At 36.9% G+C, this 16,775-nt stretch overlaps 1 protein-coding gene and 3 long non-coding RNA genes across 8 annotated transcripts in view; 2 read left to right on the top strand and 2 right to left on the bottom strand.

Moving 5' to 3' along the window:
• The window catches only part of LOC117678549 (uncharacterized), a 28,876-nt gene extending 27,432 nt beyond the window's left edge, over positions 1 to 1,444 (bottom strand). The window contains exon 1 of one of the 2 annotated variants that reach the window (XR_009620423.2): positions 659 to 1,444. This is a non-coding gene — a long non-coding RNA (uncharacterized LOC117678549). The remainder of the gene's footprint in view (positions 1 to 658) is intronic. The other variant, XR_004595053.3, reaches the window with a different exon arrangement.
• Positions 1,439 to 16,775, top strand: part of AMMECR1L (AMMECR1 like) — a 27,213-nt gene continuing 11,876 nt past the window's right edge. For 2 of the 4 annotated variants that reach the window (XM_087872752.1, XM_087872751.1), the window contains exons 1-3: positions 1,681 to 1,799; positions 3,112 to 3,409; positions 4,889 to 5,333. In XM_087872752.1, the coding sequence (XP_087728878.1) occupies positions 4,927 to 5,333 (407 nt within the window). In that variant the 5' untranslated portion in view covers positions 1,681 to 1,799; positions 3,112 to 3,409; positions 4,889 to 4,926. Of the gene's footprint in view, positions 1,800 to 3,111; positions 3,410 to 4,888; positions 5,334 to 16,775 lie in introns of all 4 variants that reach the window. The other 2 variants (XM_034439781.3, XM_034439778.3) reach the window with 2 other exon arrangements.
• Positions 9,328 to 10,275, top strand: LOC117678550 (uncharacterized). Its single transcript, XR_004595054.2, has 3 exons — positions 9,328 to 9,463; positions 9,994 to 10,040; positions 10,186 to 10,275. It is a non-coding gene; the product is annotated as an uncharacterized LOC117678550 (long non-coding RNA).
• The window catches only part of LOC148113098 (uncharacterized), a 24,919-nt gene continuing 21,923 nt past the window's right edge, over positions 13,780 to 16,775 (bottom strand). Inside the window, exon 3 of the long non-coding RNA XR_015728617.1 lies at positions 13,780 to 15,928. This is a non-coding gene — a long non-coding RNA (uncharacterized LOC148113098). The remainder of the gene's footprint in view (positions 15,929 to 16,775) is intronic.

The raw sequence follows: 16,775 nt of genomic DNA, 5'->3' as shown, positions 1-16,775 counted from the left end.
CGTATTTGTTTTATATTGCTATTTTAAAGCTTATATTAACTAGACTCTAAATTTTAATTTTTCTCCTTGGTTCAGTATGTGTAGCCTGAACACACCCTTAGTATTTTATCTTTTAATCAAAATTATTTGTTTGTATATACCTTTCCTAATTATTCTGGTATTATCAATTATGTTGATAATTGATTAGATATTTGAATTCTAATTCTCTTGTGCTGGTTAACAAATGCAATAAGTTTCAGAAAAATTGAAGACAATTGAAACAGAAGTTGACAGGAAGAAAAAGTGGTTAAATCATGTCACCAATCACCCAAGCACAAGCTCATGCTTGGGTGATTGGTGACATTATTTAACCACTTTTTTTGTAAGTACACACAAGTCCATGCAAAACAATATTCATCAGATCACAAAAAGTCAGAACAAGTCTTAAATAGAAGAGTTTCATGTACACAAATGCATGACATTAATAATAATATATGCACTTAGATGCAGCATTATGTAAATCTTATAGTTTATTGGCTGATCTCTGTTTTGAAATATTGCCAACAAGAAGCTGAGATTAGCTTTGTGGAAAGCGAGGTATTTCAAAGCTACAAGAAAGTTCTCTTCCATTTGGTTCACCTTACTTTCTACAATCAGGTAAACTGTAGCTATACATTACCTGCAATGTATATGTTGTAAAATTTCAGAAGAAGTCTAAAAGGCATATTGCTGCACGATTGGGAAAAAAAATCCCACTGAGGTGTGCATAATGCTATTAACCGCAGTCAATCTTCATTCCCATGAAAAATTGGCTATATGCAAAGAAAGACATATAGCCTAGCCGGAGCTTCTAAATCGGTAGTTTGGTTTCCTTTTTTTTTTTAAAGAGTGCACTTGAAGTGGTGAGACTTTGGGCTGAAAAGTAATGCATTTCTAGTTTGTGTGATAGAATTTTAAAAAGGGGGAAAAAAACCTTTGATCGATAGAACAGAGCGTTTTTGAATTGCCATACTAGAATTAAAAAAAAAAAAAAATCCCCATCGTTAGCTAGACGAGCGCAAAAGAGGCCAGGGCTTCTAAACATTGAACGGTTATCCCGAAGTAGTTTTCACGACCTGTTTTCTTCGCCTACATGCTGTTGTTAAAGACGTAGCAAACTTGTCCTGATCATCCTGAGGCTGCCAGCTCTTAACCGGTGGACCGACAAAACAGGCTTTTGAGGAAATTCCAAAGAAAAAGCCGAACATACGCAATCAACTCTCGTTATCCGTTAAAAGGACGGGCCTCTCCCATTTCCCTTCGTTCTCTATAGTCGCCAGGGCTCCTCACGTGACCTTTTTAACGGCCGGTGGAAGTTCCTGTCATCTATGGTTCTTTTTGGAGAAACTGTCCTCGCTCTGTCTATGGTTTTCATGGGGCCGATGGGAGGTCGGTGTGCACATTCCTCTCCCATTACCTCACACTCAAAGAAGGGGCCGCCGGGAAGGTGGAGGACCTGGGGCTCTCCTGCCTTGCTTCAGCTCTGTTTAGCCGGCGGCCACTCCGCGCTTCTTCGTCCGGTTCCGCTGTGCGGTTCTTTCCCACGGCCTGTCTTGTCCTCCCTTCCCCTGCCCCGCTGGGTCCACTTCTCCAGCTCTCGCCCGCCCTGGCCCATGGCTCCATGAAGCGCGGGGTAGTAGAGGTGGCGGCGGCGGCGGCGGCGGCGGGGAGGCAAGAGCAGGAGGAGCGGCGGTGGCGGCGGCGGTGGTGGTGGCGACGGCGGTGGTTAGGTTGAAAAGTAACTGGAGTAGGGAACCGTCTTCGCGTCAAGGAAAGAAAAGGTGCGCCGCGTCGGGCTCTTTTTTTTTTGGTCAGCCCCGTCCCTGGGGGAGGGGAGGGGAAGGGAAGGGAAGCGGGGAGGCAGGCAGAGTATAGCCAGCCTTTCGGCTCTCCTCAGATCTCACCGCAGACCGCTTGCCTCGCCTCTGATCCCGCAGGCGAAGCTTCAGACCTTCAGGTGAAGCGCGCCGTCCTGTCTCCTTGCCTGTCGGCGATCTTGGAAGCAGCTTTTCCTTTCTGCCTCCCTTTCCTGCCAGGCCAGCTGGTCCTTTCACGTTTGTTCTGCTCTGCTGCTTCCCTTAGGGTCCGGGGGTCTTGAACCTATTTGATTGCCAGGTTCTTAGCTAGCAGGCGGTAGCCCCATTAAGGATCAAAACGCCCCGGTTGGAGCGGATCGAGCTCCCTGGGTGACTTTGGCAAGCTTCCTTTTCCTTGCTGCTTTCCTGTCATGTTATACAGCATGGTGTTGGGAAATCGTATGAATGAAGAGAATCCAAGTTAGATTTTTGTTTTGCATTTGCTAAAATAATGCAGGTTGTTCCTTGCTCTGTACTGTACCGTATGTGCAGTAGTGCCTCTATACAGGAACATGCCCCACGTCAGTACAGTTGTTCCCTAGTATGTTCTTAGAATTGCAGCTACAGTCAGCTAAACTCATTTACAATATTCTACCTTTTTTTTTTTTTTACTTGGTGTGAGGAGTCAAGGGAAACTTAAGTATGCATATAATTGTGCTTTAATGAGAAGTAAAATTCAGAATTTGAATGTTGCAAGAAATATGCTGAGGATTTTCTGAAAACTCTTGATTTCCTCTGTAGACATTGCTCTAATAGTGGTTTTCGTTATTCCAGATCACTTTCTTTTGCAAATGCTAATCTTTTTATTCCACCAGTGTTACATATTTTAGTGATAAGTTCAAGTCCTTGTCCCTCCTTGTTCTTGGATATTTCTAATAATTTGTATTCTTCTACTTTACTTTTCCCATTTTTTCTACAGTGCCCACCATATATGCTATATATTAAAGAAAATTGGTTCCAGACACTGAGATAGTTACTTTAAAAGAATACATGTATGGGGTGTGGGTGCGTGTATACATTTTATTTGTAATATAAAATGTATTTAAATAAAGATTTCAAGAGTGAATATAAGAAAGATGAATGGAGACAGGCGAGACAAGGAAAAAAGTTTTCCCCTCAAATAGGAAATATTTTACAATGTATTTTTAGTCACTTTTGCAGGTCTGTTGACAGTTTAACAGTCTAATGGTGTTCAACTACATCTAAAAATTTATGGGTTTTATTTCTTTCTTTTCAGATTTGGAAACAGGAATGGGCCGTGAGAAAAGGAAATTCATTCCAGAAATAAAATAGCTTCCCCTTCCACCTGTCCACTTCCCCCTTGGCAGTACAAGGTTTCTGCTTTCAGTAAGCATTTATCTGAAGCCTAATATACAAAAGCTTGTTAGTATAAAGAAACAAACAGCTTGTATATGGTGATGCTAACAGTTGTGACAGCTGTTGCTGTTCCACACTCCAGCAAAGTGGGAAGGTCATCTTCTAGCTGTGTAACTTTTCCCTCTTATTTTCTTTCTCTCTCAAAAGGAACTGAATAGGTATTTAATTCTTAATTTTTTGAAGACTGATATTTACAAATATTTAACATGAAGTATTGTGTTAAATATCTGCATTGTGTATACACATTTCAAGAGTTTTTGCACATAGTATTAGTATACAGTTCCTTCACATAGTTGTAAGCAATATCAATTTAGTATAAACATATATTTATAAATTTATTGCATGCTGAAGTTTTACTCAGCATATTAATTTAGCTGCCAGTGGAAAAATGTGTAATTTAACATTTTTTAATATTTTTACAAACTTTGCATATCCTTATCACACTTTGGGTGTACAATTTGTTTCAGTCTTGTTCAATAAAAGTTTGAAGCCTACAGCTAAGACTGTTTTTCTGCTCACCTTATAATTTGAAATAAAGGTAGTTATGCTGCAAAAACAGCTCTTCTACCAGAGATTGAAGTATCTATGTTATCATTTGGGATTTCTTGATCAAAGTCATTAGGGATCGCTTATACCACATTGCACAAATTGCCCAATTATAACTGAGGAAATAACACTTCCAAGTATGGATGCACTCACTAGATATAAAGATAACAAGATACAGCCATTTTGTTTCTAGCAGACCATGCAGGGTAGCTGCAAGGAAGGAAAAATTGTCTTTGTCTTAATAAATAGCAGATCCGGATAACCATCCGTCTTGATCCAGAATATTTTTTTAATAGGAACAGAAGCCTAACCAAGAAGAAATATTATTCTTGGGTTTCTCTGGCTATTATTTCCAAAAGTAGAAAGTAGAGATCTGCACATTTTAAAATTTTTCAAGTTCAAATTTCACAATATGTCCCATTTCAAGTATGAAACATGCAGTTTCAAACATTCTGGTTTGAAACTCATTCTGGTTTCAGCTTGGAATACTTCAAAACACTCAAGTAGCCAAACTATCCAAAACAACAGTTTTGCACTCCAGACAAGATATTAGTTGAAGCTTCACACTTGAAAGCTCCTCTCCTACCTCCTGTAACTTGCACAGCTTGCATTGGCCTTCCCAGGCCTTCTCTTGCTTGCTGTACTCCTGCAACACCCCTCTCCTGTGTCACTCCCATACACCTTCCCTAGAACTCTTTCCACTTACCAACTAGCATATCTCGGGTTTACAGTGGTAACTAAGATTGCCTTTGCTACGTGATGTGTTCATGTGACATCACACTTTATGATGACATTACTTAGTGACAGCAATCCTGGCCCCAATTGCTGTCATAATTTGAGGACTACATAAGTTGGTAGTTCAGTGTTTTCTGATTAGTTTTGAATTGCTGATACATTTTTAAATTAACTTTTGATATAATGTAATTTCAGTTTGTTTCTGTTTAACTTTTGGCTATGTCATATGCCAGTTTTCTTGTATAATATGTATGTTATAATATGAACTACGCTGTTTTATTACTGGAAAAAGTACTTTCTTGTATATTTTTTTCATTAATGAAATGACATATGTTGCATATTGTGTGTTTTATCAGGGTTCTACAGTGCTTCAGACAGTAGGTGCTGAATCAGGATGGGAAAAAGACGCTGTGTTCCTCCACTTGAGCCCAAGTTGGCAGCAGGCTGTTGTGGGGTAAAGAAACCCAAATTGTCTGGAAGTGGAACACATAGTCACGGGAATCAAGCCACAACTGTGCCAGTCTCTAGTTCAGGTCCTCTTCAGAACCACCAGCATGCAGATGGGGGCAGTGGAAGGGAGAATGTATCAGATTTGACTTTATGCCCTGGAAATTCTCCAATTACTCGAATGAATTCCACTTCAGGAGCATTGAGCCCACTTGCCCGGCCTAATGGAACTGCCAACAGCACCAAAAATCTAGTCGTGACAGCGGAGATGTGCTGCTACTGCTTTGATGTACTCTACTGTCATCTTTATGGTTTCCCTCAGCCACGACTTCCTCGATTTACCAATGATCCCTAGTGAGTAAATTTATGGGCATGGGAGGGAAACTGAATATCCTTCCAAAAGGATAATGGAAGGGTTATTCAAAATACAGATTATCTGCTAAGAAATCTAAAATAGTCGTTTTTGTAGATGGCTTAACGTATACAATAAAACTCTCTGCTATAAACAGAAAGCATGCATTATATTGATGTTTATGAGATAAAACAACTCTGCAGTTGTAATTGGAGAGCATTAGAACTTGGAGGGCTGAGGAAAGAAAGTCCCAGCAAGAACAGAAATAGTTATGTAGCACTAGTTTAATATTGTGATAAGGATAGAGAAGTATGCAAATGATAGAGACTGAAGATCTGCTAGAGAGTTTTTACAAATTACCTAAATATTTCATATTTATACAATATAGTCTTTGTTTTTTGAGTGGGAAGATATACAAAATAGTTCAGGAGTGTTCTGTTCTACCATTTAGGCTGTACTGAAGCTCCTCTGGACTATGCTGTTCCAGAGGCAATTACTAGTTTCTAAATGTAAATCCCCTGAACTGAAAGTAATCTGAAGCATGGTATTCCAAAATCCAGTTTCAAGGATTTTTTTTCTGGAAACTACTGAACTACTGAACAGCACAATTTAAAGGGGAACAGAAGGTTCGTGAGTTATCCAGAATGTTCTTTTCTTGAACCAATGAGTATTACACTTCCTTATTTTTTGATTTTTTTTAAATTATTATTATTTTTATTATTAATTTTTTAATTATCCATTAATTTATAGATTATTGATATTTACAGCATCCATGTAGAAAATGGAATGCAACAATGGTACCTTGTTGCACTTCTTTTCTAGAGTTTCTGATGTATATGATACATTTCCATGTCTTTTTCCTACATCAGAAATCTGGATACAACAGCAATTTCTCATCACTGCTGTTGGATTCATGATGGATACCAAGGAAGATTGAGCTTGTCCTGATTCAGGATATGTATTGCTTTTTTTGAAAAGCAAAGAGTTTCTTAAAGGAATAAAATCTCATGTAGTATAACTGAAATGGTCAGTTATACTGACCAGTTATACAGCACTGATCCCCTGTATTACTCATGTAATCAGTTAAGAATCATTCTGAATTCAATTGTTAAACAAAATCAATTATACATGAAGGCCTCCCCAGTACAGCAATAAGTAGTATGTTGAATGATGACAATTTTACATAGTTTCTTGCATATAGTTGGGAAGCATTGCTAGTTACCAAAGAGATGGTATTGGGATAAAGTAATATAATCTAATACAATATAGTATATATCCTATGCTTATTAAAAACATGCTTATACCAAGAAAAATTGGAGAATTCAATATCAGATTCAAATATCAAAAGTCCTGGTTTAAATAAACATATAGGATCAATTTATACTGTTTCCCAGTTTTGTAACTCATACATTTTCTGAAGCATAGTTTGTAATTAAAGATATGCAGGGTGACTTTGCACAATATTCTAGGATAAAATATGATTGGCTACTTCATGGTTTAATAATGTTTATTACTATGCTTAGTTTATGGTTTAAAGTGTTGTGTGACCCAAGCATTTTGATTAATGCAGTAATCTTTGATTAATGTAGTGTTCAACCCTAGCTACATCAAGATGTGCCCATGAACATTTTGCTGTGTACAGTTATATTTTTTTAAAAAAATAGGAGAAAATTGTGGATATATTAATAACTGGAAAGATTTGAATAATTAATAACTGAAAAGACTATAGTAAAGGAGTATATGTTAGTGGTGAACATGTTGAATGACGTCTGAGGAGACCTAGGTTCAAATTACTCTCAGCCATGGTAGCTCACTGTGTGTTTTTGTGCCAGGCCCTTTTTTGCCTAAACTCCCCATGACGTTGTGAGAAGTATTAGAGAGGGAGTGTTATATATGGTACCTTGAACACCTGAAGGAGAAGTCAGGTATAAATGTAATAAATATCTAGACATTTACTTAATAGAGTTTTATCATATGGCAAAATATTTCTGCAAAATATTAATATATATATATGAATGCTGTTGATACTTTGACAGTTTCTTGGTCCATGTGTTATCAGCCACTTATAACATTTGACTTCAGTAGTTGGATATTTTTTCCTGTAGTTTGTATTCTCTATAACAGTGATGGCTAACCTTTTCCAGGCCGAGTGCCCAAAGCGCACGCCCAAACCCCCAAAATGCAATGCGCGTGCGGCCCCCACGCATGTGCCCTTTCCCATGCGTGTGCAGCCCCTGCATGTGAGGCAGAGACTTGAAGACCAGCTGGCCGGCAGGAGGCACGCACGCATGCGGGACAGAGCTGAACTGGGGCGATGGCTCGCGTGCCCATAGAGATGGCTTCACGTGCCACCTCTGGCACATGTGCCATAGGTTCGCCATCACAGCTCTATGAAATGCTACTTGTATAATGTAAGGGTTGGAAGTTAACTTGGAGATTCATTCTCCTGATGATACACAAATCTACGGTAGTACTACAATATTGCCTAAACTGCTAATCCAGCCTCTATTTAAACACCACCTCTGCTTAAACAATCCACCACTTCGTGAGGCACTCTGCTCCATACTGAACAGTTCTTACCAATTTTTTTTATGTTTTCTAGTAAAACCTGCTAAATCAAACTCATTTTTTGGTTGTCCTGTTTTCTGGAACAGCTCTAAACAATTACGTCTGATAGGATTGCCTTTCAGAGATTTGATGACATCTCCCTTGTCTCTGCAGTGTTTTCTTCTTCAAGCTAAACATACCAAAAACCTCCACCTCCTCATAATTTTTTTTTTTTTTTTTTGCTTTCCAGGCCTTTTATCATATTGGTTGCTCCCATTGGGCATGTTCTAGTTTGACCATGTCTTTTCTAATATATGTGCCTACAACTGGATGTAGCATTCTAGAAGTAGGATGATTCATTCAGAAGTGAGAGGAACAATGATTTATATTGATCCTGATAATGTACTTCTATTAATACAGTTTAGGATTGCTTTTTCTTGTTTCATTTTTTGGAGCTGCACAACATTGTTGGGTCATACTCAGCTTGTAATCTAGATCCTTTTGCTATATATTGCTGCCTGTATCATACCACAGCCATGCACACGCTTTTAATTTTTTCCTATTTCAGTATAAGAGTCTAGATTTGTTGCTGTGAATTTCATCTTGCTGCTCTTGCTACTTATTTGAGTTTATCAGGATCTTCCTGAATCTTTATATTATGTACTTAGAAGTTTGCTGTCCCCCCCCCCATCTTCATGTCGTGAGCAAATTTGATAATAATACATAGTAACCCTTTAATCAAATTGCTTACAAATATGTTGAGCACACAGGACTTAAAATGAGTTCTGCAGTACGACAGTCAGATCTAACTTCCAGCTTAGAATGGCCTTAGCTGAACAGCACAGGACCTAACAGGGAGTTACACTGGCCTTAGCTTAACAAAATACGATTCTGTAGAAATAATTTCAAGATGTTAGATGGAATCTAACTAAGATGCCCACCACTATGGTAGACATATTAGTGGGAAAAATAGGATTTAATGAAAGTTTCTTTTGCCAACTGATTTTGAGATTTACTCTTCTGAGTAAAAATGGTAATACATAAACCTATTCTTATTACTATGATGTTCTGCCAGTAGGATACTATAAGAGGAACTGTGTTTCATCCTAATACTACTTCATCAGTGTAGCATTACACTGATAAAGGGATTGGTGTGATTAGAAATATTCCCTTATATTTAATGGAGAGCCAAAACAAAATCATGACAGAACTGCTACGTTGCTATGGTGTAGTTAAGATTTCAATTAACCTTGCCTTTAATCCCAGTGTATTTTTGCCAGTATATAAACTCCAGACAAGATTTCTAGCTGAAATATTAGGGTATGCTCTTGTTTGTGTATGTGAGAGAAGGAGGGAGGGAAACAGTGTGATAATGAGAATGAGAGAACATTTGCAACTGACCAAGGGGCTGTGTGGTGATGAGAAATACAGAGGAAGAATACTTTGCACAATAGTTCAACCTATCCAGAGGACACTGCTGACATTTGTTAGAGAACTCCCAACAGTTACCTTACCTTAAGACATGAACGTCAATTATCAACACTACTTCTACAACTGGGATAAAAGGACAAAGCATCTTGAACAGGTAAGCTATGTATGATGGAATGCCAAAGAGGCTTTGGGAACATAGAGAGGTAGCAAAACAGTTAAGGGAGGAGGAAATAGGGATACTGAAGCAGATTGTTGAGTCTGGGGGAGAGGAGAAACATAAAAAGGTGACCAAGATTAACTTAATTACAGTCCATACAAGCTATGAATTTACTTGGTAAACATTTCAATTTTCAATTTTCTTACATTACTCTATAAGCAATAAAGAACTTTTGAGGAATCTTTTCATATTTTTGTTTCCTAAACTAGCCAGACTTCTAGGGCTTGAAACCATACTTAAGAGTACAGTTTCCGTAAATATTCCCACCCTGTCCAATAAAAAATGAAAGCTGTATTTTGACTAATTTTATCAGCAAATTGATATTTTCTTCTACAATACTTTGACGCAGGTTTAGTGTATGTGCTCCAATAGCCATGAAAACAGTAAATGCAAATAAACAACTTTTAGTGAAAGCTAGATATCCTAAATCTTGCCCTTTTAACGATATGATCCCTTTTGCCTCACAGCATCAAAACCTGAACATGGGAATAACAGAGGTTTTCTTCAGTGAAAGGTGGGTATTTAGGGTAAGATTTGCTATACCATTTGAGCACCTACAGCAGTATTAAGTGGTTTCTTCACAAATAAGTACTATGTGTTTAGATTCAGAGACTTGTGCCTTACACCTGCTAATTGTTATTCTCTCTTTATATCTTTAGATTCCTACATACTCTATTTGCTAGATGTGGAGGGCTGGATATTTTCCATTCTCAGTGCCATACAGACTAAAAGGAAAACTTCCAGCAAAACCAGACCTATGTGATTCCAACTATTCCATTGTATGGTTGCCAAATATATTCCAATAGGTTCCATATTTCAGCAACCATTTACATAACAAGTGAAACAATGTTCTCTACGGAAGATTAAGCAAGAATACCCACACCCACTACTATTATAGAGTTTTCCGTTTATAAAATGCGACAGGGTGGTTTGCAATCCCTTCTGTGTGGTTTTATTTTAGAACTACAGCACTATAAGTGCTACATGTAGAAGGGTGGGGCATATATTTACAATAAAAATAAGGATTTCACTTTATTGCAGTGTTTGTCTTTTTGTTAGTATAGATGGTAATGTTCACTTAACACCTGATTTCTATTGTTCAGAATCGTACTCGGTAAAAAGATTTCTTACTATTAAGGTTTGGTGCATGGATGGTTCTATCATCTAGCCACTTGAGTGTTAGTTATACTAAGGAAGTAGGCCCTTCAGCTTTCAACAGGAGGCCTGGTTTCTGGTTCTGTAAACAAGACAGTCATTCAGCATTGGTTGAGGGAGAAAATATACCTTATTAATAGCAAGCTGTTGTATGCATGCCTATTTGGCATTCCCTTGGTTACTTAAGAGAACATATCTATATCTGTTTATGTGGACTTCTCCCAATGTCTTTTGTTGTGAGACTGCATCCAGAGCTTGAAATGAAAGTTATTGTATATGTGACTGCTATAATACAATAAAGATCTAATGTTCCTTTACAGCCTGTGAACTAAAAATGTAAATAACTGAAGGTGTATATAGATAATATATAGGGAATATATTTGATGATGGAGTAAGGAGTTGCTCTAGACTGTAGTGTGGGTTCTAGTTCTGCCTACTATTTCATGCTTGTGTCTAACTTAATTTTAGCTATCAATGTATGCGGAAGATGAATTGGATCTTACTCTATCATTTCTCACAATAGAGCTTGAATTTATGTCTTCGAGTTTTTAGAGCCTCCTTGATAAATAATTATTGTTCCATACAGTAAATGAAAATTGCATATTAATTCTGACAGACTTATACTTGCTAGATTTCTGCTATCTGAACCTCAGTGTGCCATGATATATAATATCTGTATTGGTAATCATGTTTTATTTGGTAGAAAAAGGTGATTGGGAATAGTTTCTTATCACAGTGCAGAAGTTGCTAAATTACTCTTCACAGTATTAAAATTGTTTAACCTTGACTGTTGAAATAAACTCTGCTTGGTGAGTTCACACACAGATCTCACTAAAACAAAACAAACACATTTATTTATTTATTTATTTATTTATTTATTTATTTATTTATTTATTTATTTATTTATTTATTTATTTATTTATTTATTTATTAGATTTATATGCCACCCTATCTCCAGCCGGACTCAGGGCGGCTCACAACAGTTAAGAAACATCTAATAAAAAGTTAAAAAATTAAATCCAAATCTCATAATTTAACAGTTAAAAGTACAATTAAGACTAACAAGTTAAAATTAAATTAGAATTAAAACCCCATCAGTCCAGGCCAGCCAAACAAAACAGCCAGATTTTCAGATTGCGGCGGAAAGAGCGGAGGTCGGGGGCCACCCAGAGGTCCGGGGCAGTTGATTCCAAAGGGTAGGTAGGCCCACAGAGAAAGCCCTCCCCTTGGGGGTCGCCAGCCGACACTGTCTGGCCGACGACACCCTGAGGAGGCCCTCTCTGTGGGAACGCACCAGGCGATGGGAAGTTGTTGCTGGCTGCAGATGGTCCCCCAAATATCCCGGGCCTAAGCCATGTAGAACCTTATAGGTAATCACCAGCACCTTGAATCTCACTCGGAGGGCAACCGGCAACCAATGCAAGTCACGTAGGAGAGGTGTAACATGGGAGTGTCGGGATATTCCCATCACAACCCGCGTGGCCACATTCTGCACCAGCTGAAGTCTCCGAGTGGTCTTCAAGGGCAGCCCCATGTAGAGGGCATTGCAGTAGTCAATACTTCATCCAATTATGGATGAAGTTCTTTGTGCTTGGCTACTGTTGATGGGGAAGAGAACATTTTCTCCATGTTAAGATTATTATAGGTTTGGCAGTGTGGCGTGCAACAGTTTTTACTTCTATATATGCGTTTTGCTTTTTTCAAATTTAGAGTCCCCTGTTTTTATTACAAGGATAGGTATCAAATTATATATAAAAATATGCAGCAAAATCTAGAGCTAAAAAAGGCTTTTGTTCTATAAATGAAGCTCTTTTTGCAGTAAATAACATTATCCAATAATGAGGAGAAATAATTGGGAATCTTCTGTTAACTCTAAGGTTTGCAAAAGTAATGGAAAAGCTTCACGGAAAAAGTGCTTGAGAAGAGCAAGTGAATGATGCACATTGTCCTTGCACAATGTATATGAAAGGCGAGCAGATAATAAGTGTAAGGAGAAATTACCCTGAAAAAGATATTAGTTGTTATCCTATACAAGAGCATTCTACATTGCAATGTTTTGCTGCAGATTCCACTTGAAATTTAAATTAAATTTACAATGTTTACAAGACAGAGAGTGTTTCAAGAGGCATATTTTTTAAGTCATACCCACCTAAAAGGTCTAAAATAGACCTTTTGCCTAAAAATCTATTTGAATAGTAGCTCTGAGTTCAAAACTTGTTTGCTACTTTGTAATGTATCAGTTGGCCTTAATTAAGATACTATACCGTTTGTTATTTTTAACAAACATAGCTATTTGCCTGTATGCCTATATTTTAAAGTTAACTTATTTTTTACCCTATTTCCCCGAAAATAAGATCTCCCCAGATAATAAGCCCAATCGGGCTTTTGAGTGCATGCTCTAAAATAACCCTCCCAAAATAAGCCCTCTCCAAAAAATATTTAAATGCATGTGCAGCTGGTCCCCGCCATTTCCTCTGGTTAGGGTTAGGGAGACAGAGCTGGAAATCAGGTAAGATGGCAAGAGGAGTCCCAAAATAATAAGACCTCCTCAAAAATAAGGCCAAGCGCTTATTTCGGGGTTCAAAAAAATATAAGACAGTCTTATTTTCGGGAAAACACGGTAAAAGAAAGATGCAGTTTTTAAATTCTTTTACCTCTTACTGTTTTTTTAAAATATACAAGAGCCATTTCACTGTATCTGTTCAATCCATGGCACTGAGAATTTATTAAATGTTGAACCAGTGGCTAACAATCCTAGCAGTACAGAATTCTTGGCTTATAGCTTGGAACACCAAAACATAAAGTCAGTGATGTACTGTAGTCAATAAGTTTTTGGAGAAAAAAAAATCATCTCTATTTCTGACTATGCTTTGTTCCCTTTGTTGGGATAATTCTAAATCTAAAGAAATTCTAAGCAGAGAAACTGAGAAGAGCATGGGATTACTGTTGTTATCAAGGATTTCAGGCTCATTTTTAAAAATAGTTTATGTTAACAATAACATTACAAATTGTAAGAGCTGATTTAAAATATAACAAATGGAAGATAAATGTTAATAGATTATTTGCTATTCAGATAAAGAAATGGAACAGCAGGCTTATTTTTCAGATAGACATGACAACTTTAATTTTCATACAGATTATTGTATGCTTGAATTAATTGTCTAGCGAACTGGGTTTTTGTAGCATTTTTTGCCATGTTGTTAAAAATAGAAACAAAATTGAACATTCTATACTAGATAGCTAGAACGAGCTTCAGATTTAGTTCTGGAATACTTATTACAACTAGTTTAATTCCATTGATGATATTCTTAATCATTAGATATCAACAGAAGTGTAGCATACTGAAGAACTCAGAAACTAGATCAGGAGGTAATACAGAGGAGAATAGTTAAGATTTATTTAAAAGCACATTAGCCTAATATAAAATTAAAAACACAGATTTGATAGATGCATGAATATGCATAGCCAACAAATTAAAAGCAAATGGTACCACAATTACTGTGTGTTCTCTGATTATCTTTAAGAGTTAGAAAAAACGACACTTAATCTAAGTTAGGCATGACATTATCCTGGCTTTAGAATTTGTTCATAAAAAATAATTCTTGAAGACTTTATTTAAGATTTGATTCAGAGGACCACTTTGACACTGTAGCAGTTCCAATTATCTGTCCTCTTAGGATAAATAGCCATCATGGAAGAGCACTCTAGATTAGAATCATAATGGGGAGAAAAAAGTACAAGAATCCCTCTAAAAAGATGGCATTCCTTCAAAAAGCATCCGATTTATATTTTCTTCACTTCCGCAAGATCTGTCATACACTATTTAGTTTGGTCCTTAAATATGGTTTCTGGCAATACTGTATGACATGGAAAGAGAAATAGAGATAAAAGTATATATGTATTAATTCATTTATAGTTGACTATAATTATGGCTTATTTCTTGAGTTCCATCACATATTACTGTTTAGCATTTATGTGTGAGAACACTTGAAACAGAGTCAGATTGTTAAAAAATTCTATTATGCAGGCCACCTAAGTATTCTTAGGCATTGTGAAAGCATATTTTGGTTGTTTGTACAGGCTTCATATGACACACAAAACAATTGCCGTTAGAAGGTTACTATATTAAACTTAAATATAAACAAATTAGAAAAAACAGATAACATGGTAGTAGAAACATTTAGTATATGCTTGATTAAGCAAAAAACACAAAATAATAATACAGATAAATATATTTGGAGAAAACGTGTTAAAAGGCTTTATTGTAAAAAATATAAATAGCAAAGATAAGATTGTTAAACAACCTGCACTGCAGAAATAAGTACAAAATGCTATGGATCCATGACATTTAGCACCCACATAACACGACTCTTGAAACAGGATCTTATTGGTCATTATAGTCAGAGAACTTCCCCAAAGTACAAAGAGTCTAATTATTTAGGATTTTATAAATCAAAAATAGCACTTTGCATTGGGCTTGGACATCGAAAACATAACCTATATAAGTTTAAAATACATTTACTTAAGCAATTCCAATTCTACATTTACTAATAATTGGATACATTCAAGAGTTTTCAAATTATCTTTAAGAGAAGCTCCACGAAGACTCAAGAAGTCTAAAAAATGTCTGGACTGGGACAACTCGCTGCAGCTAACTCGTTGCGGCCAACTAGCCACAGCCAATTCACTACGGTCAACTCACTACAGGACAACTTGCCATGGGACACTTTAACAATTCAATTTAATTATTTAAAATAAATAAAAAAAATTGTTTTAATTTTTGTCATTCACATTTCATTCTGTCCCTCCTTTTGCATCCTTTCTTTAATATTAGTGTAACTCTTGTACTGCAGTGAGTTGGCCATAGCGAGTTTGTCACACAGCAAATTGGCTGTGGTGAGTTGGCTGTGGCAAATTGTCACAATAGACAATAGACCCAAAAATTTCAGGCTTGGGTGCACCTTTTTAATGTGAGCTTTCAGATTCTTTCTTGCCAGTGATAACTTACTATTTTATACAATGTTCAAGCTTAAACTAAAATACAAGTGTAATTTGCTGTTGACTATAGTTCATTGTCGTCGTCTTGTGCCATATCCGTCATTGGACGTTGGCGATCATGCTGGCAATCCTGTTTTTATCAACAGCCGCATGAAAAAGTGTTGCTGAGTTTTGTCCAAACCAGTCCCTTAGGTTTTGAAGCCATGATGTTCTTCTTCTGCCTGGACCTCATTTGCCTTCAATCTTTCCCTGGAGGATTAAGTGAAAGATGCTGCATCATATGTCCAAAATATTCTAACTTTCGCTTTTTAATGGCTTTGATGATTTCCCTTTGCTTTCCCAGGCGGCTTATCACCTCCTCATTTATGATTTTGTTAACTCAGCTTATACGTAATAGCCCAGCCGTCTGTAAATCCACATTTCAATTACTTCTAGTTTCTTCAAGTGGTTTTCTGTCAAAGACCATTGTACCTGACTGAAAAAGTGACCTATTTAAGTTTTAACACTACCAATAATTCCAAGATGAAGCTATGTCTGTAAACAGAAAGTGTAAAAAAAGGAAATGAAACACAAAAGGTTTATTGTCCAGTCTTTAGAGAATTAGTACATCAGGACTGCAAACGTTGAAAATGTTTTAGAAGCTTTCCTGCCCTCTCTCTCTATTAATATAAAAAGCCCAATATTTTCAGGCTATCCAGTGAATGTGAAAAAAATGCTATTGCTTTAAGGAATCTGCTCATTAAATTTAATATGAAAGCAACAATACCTTTTTTCAGACTTGCATAAATAGCTAGAAATATCCCTTCCCCCAGTTCAAAGCTGATATTTTAGACAAAAGAGTTTATTGTCTAGGAACAGATATTTTTCCTGGCAGCAATTAAGTGAGTTGTCCAACTCTTCTGTGGTAACTGAGCTTAAGTTTATTTATCTGCATGAAGTCTAAAGTGCTCTTAGAAATGCAATTTGATTGTCTGATCAGACTTTTTAAATGTATTTTATATCCAGAGTAACAAAAATTCTTGTAATATTGATTCTGGTTTCTAGCCTGATGCCTTAACCACTACAGCAAACTGGTTCCCCGGTGTGAACAATATAG

Source organism: Pantherophis guttatus, chromosome 6 (genome assembly GCF_059756535.1).
Source record: "Pantherophis guttatus breed Tessera chromosome 6, ASM5975653v1, whole genome shotgun sequence".
NCBI classification, from domain to species: Eukaryota; Metazoa; Chordata; class Lepidosauria; order Squamata; family Colubridae; genus Pantherophis; species Pantherophis guttatus.
This window is presented reverse-complemented; position numbering and strand designations above follow the sequence as displayed.